This window comes from Enhydra lutris, unplaced genomic scaffold (assembly GCF_002288905.1).
Source record: "Enhydra lutris kenyoni isolate GAN:26980312 unplaced genomic scaffold, ASM228890v2 scaffoldscaffold48, whole genome shotgun sequence".
NCBI lineage: Eukaryota > Metazoa > Chordata > Mammalia > Carnivora > Mustelidae > Enhydra > Enhydra lutris.
Window position 1 is genome coordinate 16,832,655 of NW_019154132.1, and position 22,578 is coordinate 16,855,232.

Genomic DNA, 22,578 nt, shown 5'->3' on the forward strand with positions numbered 1-22,578 from the left:
CTTTCCTATTTTTTTGGAATAGTTTGAGAAGAATACGTATTAGCTCTTCTTTAAATGTTTGGTAGAATTCTCCTGTGAAGCCATCTGGCCTTGGACTTTTGTTTGTTGGGAGATTTCTCATTACGGATTCAATTTCTTTGCTGGTTATCAGTTTGTTCAAATTTTCTGTTTCTTCCTGTTTCAGTTTTGGTAGTTTATATCTTTCTAGGAATTTATCCATTTCTTCCAGATTGCCCAACTTGTTAGCATATAATTTTAAAAATAATATTCTAATTGTATTTCTGTGATGTTGGTTGTGATTTCTTCTCTCTCCTTTGTGATTTTATTTATTTGGGTCCTTTCTCTTTTCTTTTTGATAAGTCTGGCTAGGGGGTTATCAATTTTATTAATTTTTTCAAAGAACCAGCTCCTGGTTTCATTGATCTGTTCTACCAGGGTTTTGTTTGTTTGTTTTTAAATCATTTATTTCTGCTCTAATCTTTTTTATATTTCTTTTCTTCTGCTGGCTTTAGGGTTCATTTGTTGTTCTTTTTCTCACTCCTTTAGGTGTAAGCTTAGGTTGCATATTTGAGATTTTTCTTGCTTCTTGAGGTAGGCCTGGCCTGCTGTATACTTCCCTCTTATGACCACTTTTTGCTGCATCCTGAAGGTTTTGGACTGTTGTGTTTTAATTTTCCTTTGTTTCCATGTGTTTTTTAATTTCTTCTTTAATTTTCGGGTTGACCCATCCATTCTGTAGTAGGATGTTCTTTCACCTCCAAGCTTTTTCTTGTGGTTGACTTCGGGTTTCATAGGGTTGTGGTTGGAAAATATGCATGGTATGATCTCAGTCTTTTTGTACTTGTTGAGGCCTGATCTGGGACCTCGTATGTGATCTATTCTAGATAATGCCCTATGCACACTTGAAAAGAATGTACCCTGCTACTTTAGGATAGAACGTTCTGAATATACCTGTTAAGTCCATCTGGTCTAGTGTGTCATTCAAAGCCATTGTTCCCTTGTGATTTTCTGCCTAGGTCATCTGTCCATTGATCTAAGTGGCATGTTGAAGTCCCTTACTATTATTATATTACTATTATTATCAATGACTTCCTCTTTGTTATTGTTTACAATTGTTAGATCTTCTTATTGGATAGACCCCTTTATTATGATAGGGTGCCCTTCTTCATCTCTTGTTATAGTTGTGGTTTAAAATCCGGTTTGTCTGACACAAGTATTTCTACTCCAGCTTTCTTCTGATGTCCACTTGCACGGTAAATGTTTCTCCATCCCCCCACTTTCAATCTGCAGTAACTTTAGGGTGAAAATGAGTCTCTCGTAGGCAGCATATAGATGCATCATTTTTTTTTAAAAAGATTTATTTATTTATTTATTTGACAGACAGAGATCACAAGTAGGCAGAGAGGCAGGCAGAGAGAGAGGGGGAAGCAGGCTCCCTGCTGAACAGAGCCCGATGCGGGTCTCGATCCCAGGACCCTGGGATCATAAGCTGAGCCGAAGGCAGAGGCTTTAACCCACTGAGCCATCAGGCGCCCCTAGATGCATCATTTTTTAAATCCATTCTAACACCCTATGTCTTTTGATTGGAGCATTTAGTCCATTTATATTCAGAGTAATTACTGATAAATATGAATTTAGTGCCATTTAATACTGTTTTGTCACTGCTTCTGAAGATTTTCTCTGTTCCTTTCTAGTCTGTTGCTTTTAGTTTTTCTTTCCCAGAGTCCCCTTTAATAGTTCCTATAGGGCTGGTTTAATGGCCACAAACTCCTTTTGAGTTTTTGTCTGGGAAACTTTTATCTCTCCTTCTATGCTGAATGACAGCTTTGCTGGGTACAGTATTCTTGGCTACAGATTTTTCCCATTCAGCATGTTGACTGTATCATGCCACTAGTTTCTGTGGAGAGATCTGCTGCTAACCTTACTTGTCTTCCCTTGTAAGTCAGGGACTTCTTTTGTCTTGCTGCTTTTAGGATTTTTTCTGTATCTCTAAATTTTTGCAAATTTAACTACAGTATATGTCTTGGTGTTGACCTGCTTTTGTTGATTTTGATGGAAGTTCTCTGTGCCTTCTGGTTTTGGATGTCCGTTTCCTTCCCCAAATTAGGGAGATTTTCAGCTATAATTTCCCTAAATAAACCTTCTGCCCCCCTTTCTCTCTTCTTCTTCGACTCCTTTGATACCAATGTTATTGTTTCATGGAGTCCCTGAGTTCCCTAAGTCTACTTCCGTGATACATGGTTTTTCTTTCCCTCTTTTGCTCAGCTTCATTATTTCCCATAATTCTATTTTCTTTATCACCTATTTCTTCCTCTGCCTCTTCCATCGTTGTGGTCATTGCATCCAAATTGGTTCTGAATCTCAGTTATTGCATTTTCACTTTGGCTTGCTTGGTGTTATACTCTTTTATCTCTGTGGTAAGGGGATCCCTCATGTCCTCTCTGCTTTCCCCAAGCCCAGCTAGTATTCTTATGATTGTTGCTTTCAATTCTGAATCCGAAAAATAAAATAAAATAAAATAAAATAAATTCTGGATCAGGTGAATTACTTATATCTGTTTTGATGAGATCGCTGGCTGTGACCTTCTCTTGTTTTCTTTTGGGGTGAATTCCTGCCTTGGCATTTTGTCTAAATCTCTTGTCCCCTCTGTGTCAGGAAAGCCTGTTATATTTCCTGCTCCTGAGAGTGATGACTTGATGAAGAGGTCATGGGATGTCCAGGGTCTGGTGCTTCAGGAGTGCAGGATGGTGCTTCTGGTGTATGCTGGGTGCACTCTGCTGCGGGGTTTTGGCCGCCGGATCCCTCAGGTCTGTCCTCTGCAGAGTTTGTCCTTGCCTGCAGTGAGTGGTGTTTGGACCTTGGCCAGAGTGCGGCGAGTTTTAACCAGGTGTGCTCTGGTCGGCTTGCTAAGAGACCTGATGCAATCCCCGCTAGGGCTGAAGCTTTGCAGAACTCTATGGTGGGTAGATGTGCCCGTGCAGGTTTGCCCTTGGCTTCTGGGGGAGGGGACTGCTTTGCGGGTTTTCGGGCTCACTTCCCAGAGAGATGCAGTACCAGCAGAATGCAGGGGGTGGGGCTTGGGGTCACAGGTTAGGCAGCCAGTGTTGGGGATGTGCTGTTTACTGAGGTCGGTTTACACTGAGGGGTGGAGGAGGGAATGGCACCGGTCAGCTCTTCTGTCCCTGCAGAGGGGAGTTCATGCTTGCTGCTGTCAGGGAAGCCCTCCCAGAAGAGCGAGTAGTTTCCCCGTGTCCCGGTTACTCGCCTGCCTGCAGCCGTGTACTGCACTCTGGACTCTATCTCGACCAGGCTGGCTGAGTTTTAAAACTCCAAACTTTAGGGACCACCTGGTGTGGCGGAGACCTGTGCTGGCCTTTGAGGGGAGGCTCTCACCTTGCTGGGATTAATGCAGGCTTGGCCCAGAAGGGCGCTCACAGCAGTGTGCGGGAGCAAAGTGCAGTAAAGAGCCAGGGTCCCTGTTAGCCTCCGCAGGTGTCTCTGTGCCTGTGTCGAGGGGCGGGGGAAGGGAAATGGTACCTGCCGGGGGCTTCATCCCTAGAGAGGCAATGCCACCTCTCTCAGATGCGCTCCAAGAAAAGCAAAGTCTCTCCCGGTGCGTCTCCTGTGATCTGCAGGTCACGTGGTCTGCCCCTCTGATTACCTGTCCCCCCTTCTCCACAGAGCAATGCAGCACCCTCAGGGCTCTGTACCAGCCACACCACTGACCTCTAAGACTCCAGCCTTTGCAACTCCCACCCCAGGTTGCAAAACCTCAGTGGCCTTGGGGAAGTGATTTCCTCAAGCAATCCCTTGTGCACTGTTCTCTCTCTCTTGCCTCTCTCCACGACCAGGGCTCCTTCCCGTCTATGGCACCCACAATCCACTTCTCCCCCAAGCCACGTCCCCCCCACCTGCCAACCTCCTGCGATGTGGCCTCTTCTCTCCCTCCAGTTACTTGGTTTGTGCTGTAGGTGCTCAGATTGATTTCTTGGCTGTTCAGAAAGATCTGACTTATCTCTGTCCGAGGGGTGAGGCAAGCCTGGGTTCCTCCCACTACTCCGCCTCAGCTCCTCCCCCCAAATCCCAGCTTCTCAAATTCCTTTTTCCAGTTATCTCGTTTGGGATTTCAGGTTTCATGTATAGGGGTGCCTGTGTGGCACAGTTAATTAGGCATCCTACTCTTGGTTTCAGCTCAGGTCGTGTCTCAGGGTTGTGAGATGGAGCCTGGCATTGGGCTCTGCGCTCAGTGAACTCGGCTTGAGATTCTCTCCCCCCCACCACCACTGTGCTCCCTCAAAAATAAACAAAATTTTAAAAAGTTTCATTTTATAAGCTTCAAGAGCTTTGACTCCTTTTCCTTATATCCAAACATTTGGGTGTGTATCACATTGCAATAAGACAATCCTACCACTGTCAATATCTTCAGCAAAAATAAATAAATAAATAAAACCTTTGTTGGCAGTTTTATTTCTAAAGCTGATCATTACCATTACTTGCCTTAATAAGATGGGATTGACTTTCCTAAGATTCATTTCCTATGTTGAGGAAAACCATCGAATATATTCATGTGCTTGTGCCTCTAATGAAGCAAATCTGAAAAGAATCAAATGTGAAAATGTAACTCTAAATAGAAACATGATAGTTTCTGATCGTTTGTCTCTGCCGGGAATATTGGTGCGGTTTCATTATTGGCCATAACTCACACATTCAAACAATCCTAATATTTTCACTTTTTTACTAATGTCTTTTATTCCATGAAAATGTGGCTTTCCTTTTGACCCTACTGCTTATATGAATAAGAGCGAGATCCTACATTCACTCCTAAGTTCTAGCTAGCTTTGCTCTGGCCCAAAGCCTCAGCGATGTAACCCTTAACTAGTTACAGAGATTTAAAAATATGTCCACAAATACTTAGACATTCCTCTTTCCAAGGGAAGAGCCTCATTTCTTTCCTTTCAGTGGGGCTGCTCTAGTGACTCACTTGAATGAGGAGAATGCTATGGAAGTGACAGTGTGATTTGTGAGTCCAGGACATAAAAGCAAGGTGGCTTCTGTGTGCCCTCTAGGACCAGTCCCTGGGGAAGCCAGCTGCCACGTCATGAGGACACTCAGAGAGCACGGAGGGGTCTACCCGGTGAGCAACTGGTCTTGGGCAAGCCTTCGGATGACGACGGCAGCTCTGACATCCTGACTACCACTTCTGAGCAAACTGCAGCCAGAACCACCTAGAACTGCCCGCTCCTGAATTCTGGACCCACGGAAATCACATGAGACGGTTGTGGCTATTTTAAACTGCTGAGCGGAAGGGTACTTCATTTTGCTGCAATAGGTAACTAACACTCTAGCTTTCTCACAAATACATACCTCTACATGTAAAAGCACAAGGGGAGAAGAGGACGCTGGCATTCACAGCATCAGTAGGACAGTCCCGAAGGCAAGTGAGGCTACATCTTACAGCTTCATTCTTGCTGAAATGCTCCTATCTTGGCAGTTGCTGGGGCTAATATCTTAACTCTGGCGTTTTTAAGTAGCTTGGCTTATCTGTGGTTGACTGTGCGCGAGGTACAGATTATGCTGGGTCAACAAGGGTGACTAATCAATTACATGAAGGTGTGGTTTTTGGCTCGGATTCTTAGTCAAAGAAAAATACATCTACTCTACTGTGCTATTCCCAAAAGCCCATGCCAGACTAAGACAAACTCTAGCAAAGCAACGTAAAGACGTGTGCGTGTGGTTTGGTTCAGGTAGCTATTGAGGAGACTGAAGATCCAAAATAATGGTTTGGAGTCGTTACAAACACCCATATGTTCCAGTTTTAAAATCTAAGTAGTCTGGGGCGCCGGGGTGGCCCAGTCCTTAAGTGTCTGCCTTCGGCTCAGGTCATGATCCCGAGGTCCTGGGATGGAGCCCCACATCCAGCTCTCTGCCCAGCAGGAAGCCTGTTTCTCCCTCTCCCACTCTCCCTGTGTTTCCTCTCTCGCTGTGTCTCTATCAAATAAATAAAATCTTAAAAAAAAAAAAAAATCTAGTCGTGGGTGTTTCAGGTATGGTGAAGGGGTTGAGTTGGTTTATACTATTCTAAAACCAAAGCGGATCTTTTTTTCCCTCCTCAAGTTGATTTTCTTCCAGAGTCTCCAATTTGAAAACTTACCTTTTTCTTTGTAAAACATTCATTGTTCTATTAGTCAGCCTCTCAATGTCTTCATGAATAGGGTGCCATAAGGAGTCAACAGTTCCTTTCTCGGGCGCAATCTGGCACAGAGAAAACCTACAGTAAGCGACATGGAGGCTGTTGCCAGCTGGGCTCTCGTTATGGTGCTGGGGTCACCCGAAACATCGTCTGGAGGGAGCTAACGTCTTCTAAGAACTGTGGGCAATGACAATGAGCCTCAGAGAGGGCAAAAATAAATTGTTTTTCCAAGAGAACACCGAGGTGATTACGCACCCCAGAACATCTGAAAGATAAAGACTAAGTTTTATTTCAACTTAAAATAACTCAGTGTATCTTGGGGGGGGGTGACCGTTAAGTGGCACTCGGATCTACAATGACCTTTCCCCTCATCTCAAGGGATTAGCTGGTTGAATTTCAGAAGTTTGAATTATGTTTTCGTTCCAGTTCATAATGTTCTGAAGGGCAGAGCTCGCCGGCCAGCCTGGCATTCCTGCGGGGCCCACTCTGTTCCTGGTTCCCACTTGAGGGCTGCGTTGTCACGCCCGGCCCTCTGGAAGGAGACTGTCGGGCTTTAGAACATACTCCCTTCCCTCCAGCTTCGAACACCTGCGTATCGCAGGCTGACTTGTTTTTAAATGTAGAAGGTAGGAGCGCCTGGGAGGCTCAGTTGGTTGGGCATCTGCCTGCGGCTCAGGTCATGATCCCAGGGTTCTAGGATCGAGTCCCGCATCCTCCCTCTGCGTGCCGCTCTCCCTGCTTGTGCTCTGTCAAATAAATAAATAAAAATCTTTAAAAAAAAAAAAAAAATGCAGGAGGTGGGCTCAATGTTACGGAAAGAAACTCATGCTAGTAGCAAGTTCAAGGATGAACACAAACATTCTCTATATGCCTGTGCACGGGGACACAGGCATATAGAGAATGACACTTTCTCTATTAATAATAATAATATAATTATTAATAATAATTAATAATAATAGACACTCCCTCTACTTTGGGGCTCCTTTTGTTCCAGAAACGCAAGCAAGAACTCTTACTCAATTACATGTTTTGTCAGGACTTTTTCATGACATGACCAGAAAGCTTTACTTTTTAGAAATAAAGATCAATCAGGTCATTAGTTGGCTCTTTTTTTCTTCCCCCAAGTCGTTCAAAAAACCTCAATATTGTAATTTTCAAAATAAGTATTGATCAGAGCAAGGTAAGTAGAATAATTATCTTGCTTTTACTTAACTCTGAAGGTATTTTTATGAAGTCATTCTTCCTGTCAGTTGGTGCCCTAAAAACGCAAGGCTACATTTTCATTATGATAATGTGTGTCCAAATAACTACAAGCAAATGTGAGTAATTCTGGAAGTTAGCTGTTAAACACATGCCTGTATTTAACTATCCCACAAGCTAAAACCAGTTTGCTCTCCCCAAATCATAATGACAAAGCTGATGACCAAAGACTGTAGATCTCATGCTAGCAGAAGGAATGACAATTTGCTCATTTTGTCTTGAATTCTATTTGTACTCATCATTTATCTAAATATTCAGTAGTTGTTCTCCTCCCTCAATCCTATGCTATGGAATTCAAGTAACTTTGGACTTTCCCTGCTCTGTACTTTGTCCCGGAAGTCTGTGTAGGACACTCGTCTGTCCATGGGACACCTGAGTGGCTCAGTTGGTTAAGCGTCTGTTTTCGGCTCAGGTCATGATCTCAGGGTCCTGGGGTCAAGTCCTGCGTAGGGCTTCGGGCTCAGCGGGGAGTTTGCTTCTCCCTCTCCCCACACTGGTGCTTTTGCTCAATCGCTCTCAAAAAAAAAAAAAAAAAAGAAAAAAAAAAAGACACCCCATGGTCTGTCTGCTGTGGATGTCGTTAGTTGGTCAGTCCGGAACCTGTGAGACCAGGCCCAGCCCTTCTGCACTCTGAAGGTGCCCCATCCTCCCTTCAGAGGCTGCTCTTCCAGGACATGTCACCAGACACGACACGGGGAGGAGACTGAGCAAGCAGGACACCCTCCCTCCCACCCACCCCTCTGCCTTGGTTTTCCCGCATCAAACACTTCATAATAGCAGCACCCACGGCACCCACTGCTGTGAGGATTAAGCAAGATGACAAAGAGCGAATGCTGGGAACGGTGCCTAGTGCACAGTAAACCCTCAGTGAATGCTGGCTGTTACTACTTCTGTTCAGGCTACATGCATATACATACGAACATGGGGAGTTAGGTCTGTAGCTAGTGGCAGAGTTATTGAAGACAAACCACGGATGTTTTAAAATCTGAATTAGACAGTCTGTATTCTAAAACACACACACACGCACATACACACACACAGACACACAATCTGTACCAATTAAATACAATAAAGTTGAAAGGGGATATAAATTACAGTTTGTTTTTTTAAACAGACAATAGTAAAATACTACAGTCAGCTCACTATACACAAAACCATGAACAGCAGCTTTTCATTAACGTCTCCAAACTCTTACTCGTTTACTGATGCTGAGAACGTAAAGAAAAAGGTACAGCAGGCTGTACTGCTGTACGTCCGCACCAGTTCCACGGGCTTCTACAGACCGGCGCACGAAGGACTCCTGCCGGAATCCCCACACACGTCATCCTCCGATGTCTCCGTCGGCGGGGCGCTCTGTGCTCAACCGTCTGCTGCAACCGTGGTGAAGCGGGCACCTGTGGCCCGCAGAGCTCATCCCAGCTCCTCAGCATTTTCCAGAACTGAAGTAAAATAATTAACAGCAAAACCACACAACGAAACCTACCAATCTGAAGCGGGGGAAAAAAAAAACCAACAATACACCCCACAAAAAGACAAAAAATCAACATCCCTTCCCTTCCCACACCCAACTCCAGGCATGTTCTCGTGTTTTCCTACAGTAATACTGCTCTCCGCATCCCACCTGCCCAGCCAGGCCAACCCGAGGGACAAGGACGGCTGGAGTCAGAGCCCCAGGCACAGTCAACAGTTACAATCCCGGGTCATGTTGGCAGGTGCTGGGCTGGCGGGAGACCACAGAGTATAGCTGTGGGGTTTCTCAGTGTGCTTATGAGACGGGACAGAGAACAGCTAGCTACAAGGGGCCTGGTCGCCAAGGGGAACATGGCACCGAACTTGCAGTTGGACATATGTGTACACATGAAGTAAGAACGGACAGCAGACACGTTCAGTCTTACGTAAGTTCTTTGGTTGTAAAGAACGGCCTTCTGGAATCTTTTCTGCAAAGAGGGGTTTGCAACCTTGTTCTAGGCAACCCCATCTTTTCCATCTGCTCGTCTAGTGGAGGATTACCTAAGTTGCTGTGTATCCAAGTCCAGTACCTTGTGATTTTCTACAAACCACTTTTATCTGCATTTTCATGTGCAGTCTTGTCTGTCTCCAAACAGACATACATAGATATACATTTCATATACATCATATATATTATTTATAAAAAAAAAAGAGCATTGACTCCAGATTCTACAGTAAGAACTGATTAAAATTCGTTGTACAAGAATAGAGTTTGTTTGACTCTGTGGAGGTTTCTACACAGTGGGTGTGTGTAGTAGTTAAGTGCAAAACAGAAATACTGCCACTTAATTCAATCCGGGATTTTCGGTTCTCTGGCTTTCTGGTAAGGCCGAGGCGGCCGGTTCACCCGAATGACAAAGTGCCGCTGCCCCCAGCTCGGTAGGAGAAAGTAGGTGGCCCACAGAGCACACGGCTTCTCCACGCTGGTCTGAGGTCCCCGGCTGGGCCGCAGCAGGTTTTAAAGACGGTGCTGGTGCTTCCACAGGGCGACCGGAGCAGAGAGGCCGTGGCCTGCGAGGAAGCGTGGGCTGCCTTTCACCAAGCAGTCGTGCTGCCCTAGAAAGCAGAGAGGCTGGTGAGCTCAAGCTCTGGAACCCCCCACCCCCAACTCCACAGACAGAGAGACAGACAGACACACATACACACATACACACACAGGGCCTCCCACCCCTAACACCCACCCACACACGGACACACACACAGGGCCCCCCACCCCTAACACACACACACACACACACACACACACGGCCCCCCTCCCCCAACACAGACACAGGCCTCCCTACCCCCCAACACACACACACACAAGCACAGGGCCTCCCTCCAACTCTAACACGCACACACACACACACACACACAGGGATCACTCAGTGGGACATCACCCACCGCACACAAGGGGCTCTCCCTGAAGGGACCCACAGGATCTGATTCATTATGGAATCCAGTTCTAGGATTTACACTCTACGAGGGAGAAACCTAGCCCGGAGGGGAGGCTTCTAGGAAAAGTAATGACAATAAGACCCAAAGCTAAGGTAAAAAATTGTTATGGCAACTTACTAAAACCCAAGAGTATTAAAACAAAAATACTAAAGCAATTAAAAAAAAAAGAAAGAAAGAAAAGAAAAAGAATTGCCATAATCCCACATGACCCTGATAACCGCAAATATTTTTGTTAAATTCCACTTTTAAAGCAGGATCTTCGGCAGGAAAACACTATTCTAGAGCCTCTGAAAACAAAAATCAGGTACTGTTCCTGTTTGCTGGTTCTAAACAATCGAAGCTATGGAACGAGAGAAGGGACTGTTGCCGCTTCCTACCCTGTGGCCCCAGCTTTTCCCAGTGCAGCCTTCGGACGCCCCGTCACTGCGGCAGAGGGTGGGAACCCAAGCCCCCGCTCCACCCCGTGCTGAAGCAGAACGTCAGGTGAGAGGGCAGCGACCTGGGGCCTTGAATTCTACTCGGTGAGTCGGCTTAGCGGCACTGGAGGGGCACGACTCGGGGACGCCTGGGGGGCTTAGTCGGTTAAGCAACTGCTTTTGGCTCAGGTCATGATCCCAGGGTCCTAGGATCGAGTCCCGGGTCAGGCTCCCTGCTCAGCGGGGAGTCTGCTCCTCCCTCTCCACCTTCTCATACTCTCTCTCAAATAAATCAATAAAATCTTTTAAAAAAGAGAGAGAGAGAGAAGCACTGTTTGAGGTGGAAGAAACAGCCCTTGGACGAGAATTCTTGCAAGAGGGACTGGCAGGCCGATGAGGCCAGCGGGGCAGGCTCGCCTGAAGACCAGGGTAAGGAAGCCGAAGACTTTGAAACCAATGAAAATTCTGTTTCCAAGGACAGTCACGAGTCACTTTACTCTTAGCCTTATGTTGGGGAAAAAGGTCTTTTTTTTTTTTTTTTTTTTTAACTGTAAGGAATCCCTCTGTAGGTTTTTGCAGTGTAGGGAGGAGTGTGCTGTGTAGGTGACACACACAGAAATTTTAAGGGCTGGTATGCAAAGGGAGTAAAGCTTGTGGGGGAAAAGCCACCCAACCAGAATCACTTCCTGAACAAAGCAGAGACCGAATGGCAGCATGATGACCTTCCTAGATTATCTTTCCCCTTCTGTCCAAGCTTTGTTCTGCTCCGCTCTGGAACTCTCATAGCCCTCGCACAGCTGCAGTGGGGGTGTGGGACCAAAATGTTCATCCCGAAGGGGAAGCTCTGGGGAAGAGCCCCCAGAAGCGGGCAATCTCCTATCCACATCGTTTGCTCTTTTCACCAGTACTGTTGGCAAACATGCATTTTGTTCCATTAGTTTAGGAATTAAACTAAAAAATTAAATGATGGAACTATAAAATGCAACCTCATAATAAACCAACCCACTAACTTCCAAAGCCCAAACTTTAACGGCGCTGGGCACCAAGTGACTGTTTTTTCAATCCATTCTGTGATGCGTGCCTGCCCCCCCCCCCTTTTTAATGTGTCTGAAACTGGCACGCGTCTGACAATTACTGGTGTGCTGCAGTTTAATTGGAAGTGTTTTTTGGTAATAATACATAAAACAATGGTTTATCTAAAAATTACAGAAATTACAGATTTGATGAAATAGGATAGATGCGATCTGAATGCCTTGGGACAGCCTGTAATTAAACATCTCTGGGAATGCACAGGAGATTCAATGATCCTTACTCGGCATCGAGCCACAGGCCAGCAAGAAACGCCAGTGGTCTCTGTATTCTGTCGTTGTACTCGGAGCCGGCGGGAGCAGGCGCCCAGCCCCACAGAGCCAGCTGGGCAGCTGAGTGAGCGAGTCTGCTCCCCGCGGGCCCGGCCTCCCTGTCAGCAGCGCTACAGTCCACCTCTCCTACTGTGTCCCGGGGCGAGGCGCCTCTGGGGCTTGGTGCACCATCAGGCAGGCTCACCGACATGGACGACAACGGACGGCCCCTGGAATGTATTACCTGGTCACTCTCTGCTGAGGAATGCAGCTGGGCAGGGTCCTGCGGCCCGTCTGAGATACTCTTCTGGTCCATTTTATTTGGTAGGTTTCTTCTACTCGAAAGCTCTCCAGCAGAAGGATCTGTCAAACCCTCAAAATCTTTGCCATCGGATACACCCATAAACTCTGTGAAAGAATGGTCCTCAAGGATCTTTGTGGTGTGTTCTACGGTCACTTCCCCGGGATAGAACTCTCTGGCTGGCTGGCCATTTCTGCCGGAGCACGCATCTCGTTCCGAACAGGAGCCAGTCCTACAGAGGATTCTGGGATTTTTTTCAGGGATGCTTTGGGGCGATGGGCTCCCTTTGGCTAAGGCACTGTTTTCCTTGAGTGGCACCAAAGTCATCTTCTCTTTCACCAAGCCTCTTTCTAATTCTGTCAAGTCTTTGCTGGACGGTCTAAAATCGTGCGCGAGCGACGGCCCGTAATGCTCACTGGAGTCCGCATCCTTTGTCTGCCCGGCTAGCTGGTCCGAGCTGTCACTGGCAGGGACCGCCATGTCGGACAGCGTGGCATTGGAGGCACTGTGGGAGAAGTACCCGCTGGTAATGCTGCTGGCGGTGGGGCTGCGGGACACTTCTTTCTCCAAGACCCGCGAGTTCATCAAATCGACTTTAGAAGAAAACCACTCCCTGTTCTCCAAGCTGGCGTTGTAAACACTGAAGTCAGCAAACTCCACAGGTACGTAAGGCTGTGAACCTATCAGCTTCCTGTTAAGTGCTTCCAGGTCACTTTCCTCCTCCTCGGAGTCCTGTAGCAATGAAGGTAAAGTCACTCATTAGCGCCTTTCAGGGACTTTATTGTCGAGACAGGTTTCAAATATATTCCCATTAAAGGCATTCACATTCACATGTTTAGCAGTTTTTTTTTTCTCTTTCTTTCTGAGTTTGGTTAAATTTTGTCACCTACTGTGCCTACCAGTACATTATGCTCAGAGATCTGTGAGCATAAACCCACTGTCACCTAACAAGGAGGAGATTTATTTCTTCTGTGCTCACTCAGTGCTGACTGGGATGCTTGCTTCACTGGCTTAGGTGCAGGAGACTTTTAATTAATGTTAATTAATGATGGTGTTCGGTTGTGATGTTTTCCCTTTTGGAATTAAATGAGGAGGGGGGCAGACGGAGGCAGAGAAAAGCCGTTGCTTCATTTGTTCTCACAATCCTCACTTTGGGAAGCCAAGGGCAGGTGAGTAAGGTACTCTGTGGAAGATTTCTGCTATTTTATGGGGGGGAGAAGGCAGCAAAATGAAGACCTCAACAGCAAAAAGAGCAAAGAATGCAATTTCAACACTGGTTCCCAGTGTTATAGGAGACACCATAAGGCTGTGAAATACTAACAGTCTTACCGTTAACACTTTCTAGGGGTTTGGAGAAGCAGGGATAGAGGATTTAGCCAGAAGGTGAGGAAGGTATTGAGACGTCACAGAGTATCTCCGTGTCAAACAGCTTTAGAATTCTGTTTGTAAAGACTGGTAAACCCACACAGAAGGGGGTATTCTCAATGCCCCAGTCAGTCCCTGAATGGATAATTCCTCTGTATGTGGTGGAAAACAGCATGAAGCATAAGGATGTTTTCTGTTCAAATAGAAATAAATGACAAATGGCACCTGGCTGGCTCAGTCAGTAGAGCATGTGGCTCTTGGTCTCGAGGCCATGAGTTCGAGCCCCACCTTGGATGTAGAGCTTACTTAAAAAGAAAAAAAAAAATAGGGGCACCTGGGGGCTCAGTCGGTTAAGCGTCTGCTTTCGGCTTGGGTCATGATCCCAAGGTACTGGGATCAAGCCCCGCTCAGCAGGGAGTCTGCTCTTCTCCTCTTTCCCCCTTGTGCTCTCTCACTATCTCTGTCTCTCTCAAATAAATATATAAAATATTAAAAACAGAAAAAAATGATATTACTATCTAGCCATTTTAATTAACCTCAAAAACATCTGGAGACATTGCAAATATTCCTCTTAAAACATGACTTTCAGGGCGCCTGGGTGGCTCAGTGGGTTAAGCCTCTGCCTTCAGCTCAGGTCATGATCTCAGGGTCCTGGGATCGAGTCTCGCATCGGGCTCTCTGCTCAGCAGGGAGCCTGCTTCCTTCTCTCTCTCTCTCTGCCTGCCTCTCTACCTATCTGTGATCTCTCTCTCTGTCAAGTAAATAAATAAAATCTTTAAAAAAAACAAAAAACAAAAAACATGACTTTCAGTGAGTTCTCATCAGGCATCCACTATATGCCAGTCACTGTTCTAAGAACTGGGAATACCAGTGTGGAGCAAAAACAGCCATGGTCCCCGGGTGTCCCAGCTTTGGGTCCTTGCTCTTAGAACAATCCTGGAGCCTGTCTCGCTGGATGGAAAGTTGATTCAGTAGAGTAACAGGGAGACCGTGAAGACTGGCAACCAAAACATTAACCTCACTCACTAAAGCGTCATTTCAAGAGGCCGAGGAGGAGAGAGAGGCTGGGGAAGGAGAAGAATGTGCTTGAAGGCTATGGCAGACAGCGGTTCACAAGCGAACACCGATTTCATCTACTGAATTTTAGAGTAATAATTTCTTTTGCGTAAGATGTTAACTACCTAATCAATACTTTAATACTCTTTAGCGCTCCTTAGTTTTTAAAATAACTTGAATATACATTATGTAAAAGCATCAGTTGTCTTAATTCCATGGCTATTAATCAAAGGTGAATATTAAGTATCAGTGATAAAAATTCCAGAAACTGGCAAAACAAAATTTTTGGCAACACTAATCTTGCCATCTTATTTTTAGCAACCCTCCACACTAGGGAGCACTGTCAGAAAGGGGGAGGGGGAGAATGTTTGGAAAGGAGCAAAGACTGGACAGAACTGAATCAGTAATTTTGCCTGTATTTTATAGATTCTCTACTTGACGTTTTAGACTCAAAATTGAATTTCTAGTGTTTGCATCCTTACATTTCCTTTTTTTTCTTTTTAAGTAGGCTCCACGCCCAACATGGGGCTTGAACTCACCACCTGAGACCAACAGTCAGAGTAGCATGCTCTCCTGACGGCCAGCCAGGTGCTCCCCTCCCCCTTTTATGTCCTTCTGATTTATGCTGGTAAAGAAATATAATTTCCCAAGACTGGGAGTCTTTGATGTAATTATAGTTACTGTAAATTAGGTGCTCTAAGAAAAACAAAATCTGAATGTGAGAATTCGTAATCTGGAGCTATTTTTATGCCTGGAGGTATTTCTTCTGAAGACTGAGGAAAGGCCTGTTATCCTAAACTACAGCTTTGCTGAATGAAACATTCAGTCATGAGTTTACTGTGTAGAAACAGGCGCGTGCACATTTGTCAAACTTGTGAAGATAAAAAATTATTCCTAAAGGATTAGAAGGAGCTTGGGAAAAACTGAAGAGTCCACAAAAGCCTCAAGAGATTAAGTTCAAATCGGGATCAGCACATAGTTGTGCACTTGGGATGGGACTGGGGGAAGGGGAATAACCCAAAGAGAGAGGCTAGTGGAGTAGGGACAGTAATTCCAGAAAAAAAGAAAACCCGAGTAGAGATGAAACATCTCCCAACATGTAAACAGACTGATGATTTATCAAGTTATTGCCTTCAAGGGGGGGCGGGGGAAGAGCACTTAATTGATTTAAACTGCACCTTAAGGGAATGTGGTTAGATAGAACTCCAGAAATACTCATCATCTGAAAGGAGACTAAGCTTAGCACCTTCCTACTATGTCTTAAGGACACAAAGCATGAGAACCCTAACCCTAGAAGGGAAACATGGAGTCCAGCTCTCCAGCCCCTGTATAGCTACAGTCTTCGTGATTTGGTTTTTGCAATTCGGTTTATGCAACTATTATCTAGAAACAAAACAGCTTGATTTTAAGAAGGGATCCAAACCCTCATGAAAGCAGTGACTTCCTGTAAGGAGTTTCACTTGATTAAAGTGATTTTCATTTCCACTGCAATGGGGACTTGTCCTGCATGGAGACCTTCTCTTTCTGGAAGGACTGGTATCAGCCTAGGCCCCAGCACTTCTGTCCATGGTGCTAGGAGGCCAGCAGCCCTTGTTAGAAACAGCAGTAGGCCAACCGAAACGGCACCATTTTGGGGAGCACCTAAAGTCACTGGGGTCAGCCCAATTCTGTGGAGGGATGGGGCCTTTGTTCTTATGCTCTCAGTAACTGGGAGACCTTGGGCATGCCACTCAAGTTCTTTGTTTCATCTTCTGTAAAACGGAGAAATAAACCATATGCTATCTATGCAAGACTCCAGGGAGAAGTGCTTTCCTTTCTACCCTTCTCTCTGCTTCATGACTTAAAAACAAGATGGACTCCAAAGATGTACTGTTGCCTTTATCTTATTCAAACAAGACACAAAGTATACTTGTGTATCTTCCCAAACTAATGAGACAACAAATGCTGCTTTAAGAATCAAGGGTAGCATTGAACCCATCAAAAACTAAGGATGTACTATATGTTGGCTAAGTGAACATAAGAAAAAATAAAAGAATCAAGAGTAGCTATAGAATACCACATTTTATGTGAAATTGTAAAAAATGATTTCAACCTCCTTTGATCAGACCAAACCACTGATTCACACTCTGATTTTTTAAGAATGGAAAAGGAAGGAGAGTGAATGGAGAACAAAGAAATAAAGAAATAGAAAGAAATAAAGCAGCTTATGTCCATTTGCAAAAGGAGAAATAAAATGAAAACTTCCCGAAAAGAAAGAGAACCTCAGAGCAAACAAGTAATATCATTAAAATCTACCAAAACATCCTGGAAATGGGGCTATCTGAAACAAATCAAACACAGTTTCAGAGATGAAGAGTATTGAGACAGATTTCTTTCTCTTATTTAAAAAAATTTTTTTTGTAGGTTTTTTAATTTAAGCAATTTCTACACCCAAGTTGGGGCTAGAACTCTGCAACCCAGAAATCGAGAGTCACATATCCTTCCAACTGAGCCAGCTGAACACCACTCTCTCTCATTTTTTAAAAAGATTTTGTTTTTGCTGTTGTTTTGAGCCAGATTTCTACGGAGAATCGAGGCAGATCGCTCAAGATTCCAGCAAGAAAGACCAACCCTGCTCAGCAGACTTCAAGGTGTGTTGGATCACACAGAGCCTCCCCACTACCTGAGGGCTGCTGAGTTATGAGAGGCTGGTTCCCTCCTACCCTCTGCTAGCTGAAAGTCCTGAGGTGAGTTTTATTTAAGAACATTACAAGGAAAGTAAATGATGAGGCAAACTCTGTCAACAGGGAAGCCATCTGCCGGGCAGACCCAGTAGGGTCATCCAGCAGTCTCTCGATGGGATGTTCTACAGAAATGTATAGTAACAGAGGAGTAAATTCAGTACTCGTGCAACATGGCGGCAAGTTCCACGTCAACCAACAGGCAGGTCCCATCAGCCAGAGAGCCAGAGTGTTTGAAGGGGTAATAAGCTGCCCACGTAGCCTTTTTAGCCCATGGTGTTGCCTTATAAATTAAGCAAAGGGAAGTCAAGTAAGTGACTTAGCAATTCATTAGGATTCAGAGATACAGGGGTGGCTGCTGACGTTCACCCTCTTCTCCAGCAGGAACTACGAATGGGGACTTGGAATAGAGGGGCCAGGAGAACACAGAGGCAATGGTGGGGAGAGGGACAGAGGTGAGGGAGAAACGGTGCCTTTTCTTTGACCTCAGTGGACAGGAGGAATGAGAAGGTCATTTCTGAGGACCCGCCAGCACTCTAAGCATGCAGACAGCTGGCCGACTGCATAGCCAGGTTCGGTTCCGGTTAGGGTCACACAGTGTGCAGCAGGGCGCATTTTAGAACCATTGGGACCTCACACCAGCGAGTCTTGGGACTGGGTCTGCCACGCTGCAGCTGGGAGAGGAAAGCTCCCGTGCATTGCCTGCAGATCAGACCACACACACACCTAGGAAGCCATGGGAAAGCGAAAGCTGAGACACAAACTAAGACGACTGTTTCCAGGCCCGAGAATACAGGTTTTTTGTTTTTCCTTTTTAACAGAGGTATCTTTGATAACCCAAAGTGCCTGGTATACAGTGTCTTAGAAACTACTTTCTAATCTGTAATTTGAAAACCAAGTGCTGGGGAATGACTTTTACAGGTAGAGTTTCTACCTACCTGTGGCGGAGGTACAGGTAAGCCATCCCAGAAGGAAGACCGATACCAGCGGAGCTGGGCCCTATTTTGCCAGCAAATAAGGATGGGCTCCCTGAGATGGCAAACAGACAGCGGGGGCTACAAGCTACAGAATGAGCTGGGCAAGGGCATCAGGCAACATGGAAAGAGCTTTCAAACACACCCACGGCTCAGTGCACGAGTACTCACTCCAAGTAAGTGCAACTCCTCTAGGTAGATTAACTTCAGAATCTGCTCAGTACGCATGGGCATATCAGAAAGATTCAGAATCAGTGACAGTGACCTCATGGTTATGCTTTTTAAAGACTAGAACCCATGAGAGTGCCTTGTCCCCCTTTCTAAGCAAGTTGCTACTGAGCAAAAAGATAAATAAAACAGAATGAACACTTAGGGAAAAAATATCACAGGTCATGGCCACATTCATGCAAAATTTCATTACCGGTGATCACATTTAAAGAAAAGAAAAAAAAAAAAAAGGCAAAGACCCAGTACATTCTCTTAATGTCTTGTACAGGATTTGGATGATTGTCTGTGAAAGCGCCTTACACCCACCACCAGGCAAGACGACAGACATGGTTCCAGAACTTACAATCTTCCTGTCCCGTTTGCTACTGTGCTCTACGGGCATGCTGCTGCCTTTGCTTCCTGAGGGCACAGTGCAGCCCGGGTTATGTGCCTGACGGGAAGGCATGCTCTGCAAAGGTTAAGACACACAGATGCATCACATACGGAAGACACCGACAGCCGGAACACACAGCACGGACGTGCCGGTTAGGAAAGCAACGCAAACACTGCTAATCCCATGCGCAGGGGCAGTTTGGCAGGCTACGGTCAAACCACCGAGGGACTCTGACGAGACTACACACACGCCACGGCCAATCACACCCTTGGTTTTATTAACGTAAAAATAAGCAAACAAACAAATTAAAAAAACCTGTCGTATTTTCAAAACACCCAGGGAACATCTCTCCCTCTCTCTCTCTCTCTCACTTGGAAGATTTAAAACAAAACAAAACAAAACAAAACAAAACAAAACAAAAAAAAACCCCCCCAAACCCCAAACTCTTCAAAGCCGGAAACACACAGAAAAGAACATCAAGGGCACCACGCAAGAAATCCTGCCATGACCCCATGGGACCCACATGCGTCCACGGGCATGGTTACTGCCCCGTCCCCCGCCAGCCCCCAAACACGATCCTGCTCGCCCCCCCGCCCCCCTACAGAGACCAGCAGCACTTACCTCCTGGCTGAGGAGTGGCCTGGCTTCAAGAGCTATCCTTTTCTTATGCTCCTCTTTCACGGGCATTAAAGGTTTGAAAAACTTTGGTGGCTGGGGAGAGAATGCTTTAAAAGGACTGACTGTTAAGGCGTGGGGGTTCTCTGACGGACAACCTGGGGAAGACAAACAGGCACGGATTGACGGGCACACCAGCAGCACGGTCATCCCCTAGCCACGGGAATATCCAGTTCGACAGAGAAATCAACAAGGCTAATATTTGGCTAAAGACCGAAACCGGTGTGGGCAAGAGTGGAGAGGTGGTGACCGAGTCACAAAGAGTCAGCCAAGGGCGGGGCAGCACGGAAGAAAGCAGAAACTGAAATTTCTACTTCTCTTCAAGATCCGCCCCCCCTCCCCCCAAGAAGTGCTGCCTACGAGACTGATTTCAACTCGTGCTGGTTTTCCGTTGCTCTGAAATCCTGGAGTCTGACCCTTCCATGCACCTGGCCACTCCGTCATTGCAGTATCTTATTTTCTATGTATCTCATTCCACAGTTCCATTTCAGGATCTAGAATGGCACCTTTTTGAATCTTTCACTGTGGACAGCAAGTAGAGGCTCAATAAATATTCAAGGAATGGATACTGTATATGTTTTCTTGCGAGCCCCGTTTTTCCTCAAGCCACCTGCTCCGTCTGACTAAGGAAGAGAAATTCCGCTTTCCTGCTCTGACTCATGTTTTACTTTTAGGGGCCTCTTTCCCTCCTAATGTATTTTCTTCCCAATTCATTGGTACAATGTCGTTTAGTAGGTAAAATATACAGTGCATTGTAACAGCTAATTCATGTTTTTGAAGAATGCTATTCCTTTCAGGGCACCGGCAGATGATACAGTTAGGTAATAATGCTGTCACTGATTGAACTCATTTCTGGTACCATTTTTGAAACTGCTTTAGGAATCAAAAAATTCTTGTAAAAACATCTTTTGAGTACAAAAGCATTACACAGGGTATTCTTTTGGTTAAAAAAAAAACGAAGTTTAACCGTCACATAAGACTTGTGTCTCAAAAGGGACTTCAAATTCAGGAAATGATGTGGGGAAAAATATGATTTGAAAATTGTGAAGTGCTACACAAAAGGCCCAATATTATTATCGGATGATATGCCGACTCCAAAGCAAAAAGAAATGAAATAAGTGAACATGACACATTCTCTTAGACTCATCCAGCGTGTTAGAATTTCAGGTTCCTATCTTATTAAATGCCACCTACAAAAGAACTTCCCCCCATGCTTTCCCTAAGAAATGATAAAGGAAAACAGAAAAACAATCTCACCACTATTTTCTTTACTCCTTCGAGGCGAGTCCCTGGGCAAAGTGCCATAACAGGCTATATCTTGGTAACTGGAACTATAGTCAGACATGTCTAATTGGTTTTCCAGCCAACCCTACAAGGGAAAGATACGGGTTAGCGGTCGTTAAGTCCCTTTAAAATGGGAAGTGAAGCCCAGATTTGAGTTTTTTTCCTATTTTCAAATGCCAGTACCTGTTCTTTCTTTACTTTCATTATACAGTATTTCAAACATCTAGAGAAGTACAAATGGCTGAATAACATGACAACTACGGTCAGACCTAGGGTACAGCTAGAGTGTTAACGTTCATATCCTATTTGTCCAAAGTTTAATAAAATCATTACAAATGGAGTGACTTCCCTTCTGAATCCCTAAGGTCCCAACCACTTTTCTCCCTTCCCCGGCAAAGGGAGCCACCTTGATAAATTTGGTATGTATCTAGGGTGACTGGGTAATTTAGAGACCACAGTGAAATGCTTTTTGGAGTGAGTGGGTTCCATTAATAATTTTGCCTGGGTAGCAGGCATACACTAAGATCGCCCCAGGCAAACCAGACCTGAGATTTAAAAGGATCAAACCGGCATAAGGTATAGGTACTCTAAGGAAAGAAAACTCCCTTTGTGCATCATATAAGCTTATTTAATCTTAAGCAACTTCTCGGGGGTTGGCTGCCTAAAAGACTAGATTTTAAACTTCTTGGTGACATAACCCGCGTTTGTACTCTTTGAATCACTCAGTCCCTTGCCAAGTAACATAAATACGATATATGCTCCAAGCAGTATTTGCCGAGAAAGGTCCTGTGGCAAAATATCCATAATTTAAAATACCTGATTTTCCTAGTTGAATTAAGTCTGATTTTGTGATGGTAGATATAATACTTTTCTGTTTGTTTTTTAAATTCACATATAATGTGTTATTGGTTTCAGAGGAAAAGGTTTGCGAGGTTCACCAGTCTTTATAATACCCAGTGCTCATTACAATGCATACCCTCCCCAATGCCATCACCCAGTTACTCCATTCCCCCCACTCCAGGAACCCTCAGTTGATATAATACTTTCTTAAGTCATTGAGTTAGACCCATGGACACACAGATATTCAATCTGGTGTAGTACTATGCTGGTACGGAAAATGTGCTAGGTTGAGTGTTAACACTGAGTGCCTAGCAATTTCCCATTACGTATTTGAACCTGGAAATGGACACGTGGAGACAATGATCTGCATAAGATTAAGACATGAAGCCCTGAGATTTCAAAAACACCAAGAGCTAACTTTTCAGACTTCGACTCTTCTAGTCATGCCCACACCATAGGTGCACACCTTATCGTCTTCATCAAAGCCAGAAAGGTCTGGTCGACTGGAGGAGACCTGTAAGAGAGCCATGGTTTTATCAAAGTGGTTTATGTATTTAACATAAATTACACAGAAACACAGAAACGTAAGGTCACGTTTACAGTTGAAGCC

The 22,578-nt window shown here is 45.1% G+C and overlaps 1 protein-coding gene across 1 annotated transcript in view; it reads right to left on the bottom strand.

Moving 5' to 3' along the window:
• Positions 1–9,600: 9,600 nt before the first annotated feature.
• The window catches only part of LOC111156723 (kinesin family member 13A), a 207,015-nt gene continuing 194,037 nt past the window's right edge, over positions 9,601–22,578 (bottom strand). Inside the window, exons 35-40 of the mRNA XM_022517767.1 lie at positions 22,435–22,482; positions 21,102–21,213; positions 19,791–19,942; positions 19,140–19,244; positions 12,397–13,185; positions 9,601–10,015 (exon numbers count right to left, since the gene is read on the bottom strand). Coding sequence (XP_022373475.1) covers positions 9,995–10,015; positions 12,397–13,185; positions 19,140–19,244; positions 19,791–19,942; positions 21,102–21,213; positions 22,435–22,482 — 1,227 coding nt within the window. The 3' untranslated portion in view covers positions 9,601–9,994. The remainder of the gene's footprint in view (positions 10,016–12,396; positions 13,186–19,139; positions 19,245–19,790; positions 19,943–21,101; positions 21,214–22,434; positions 22,483–22,578) is intronic.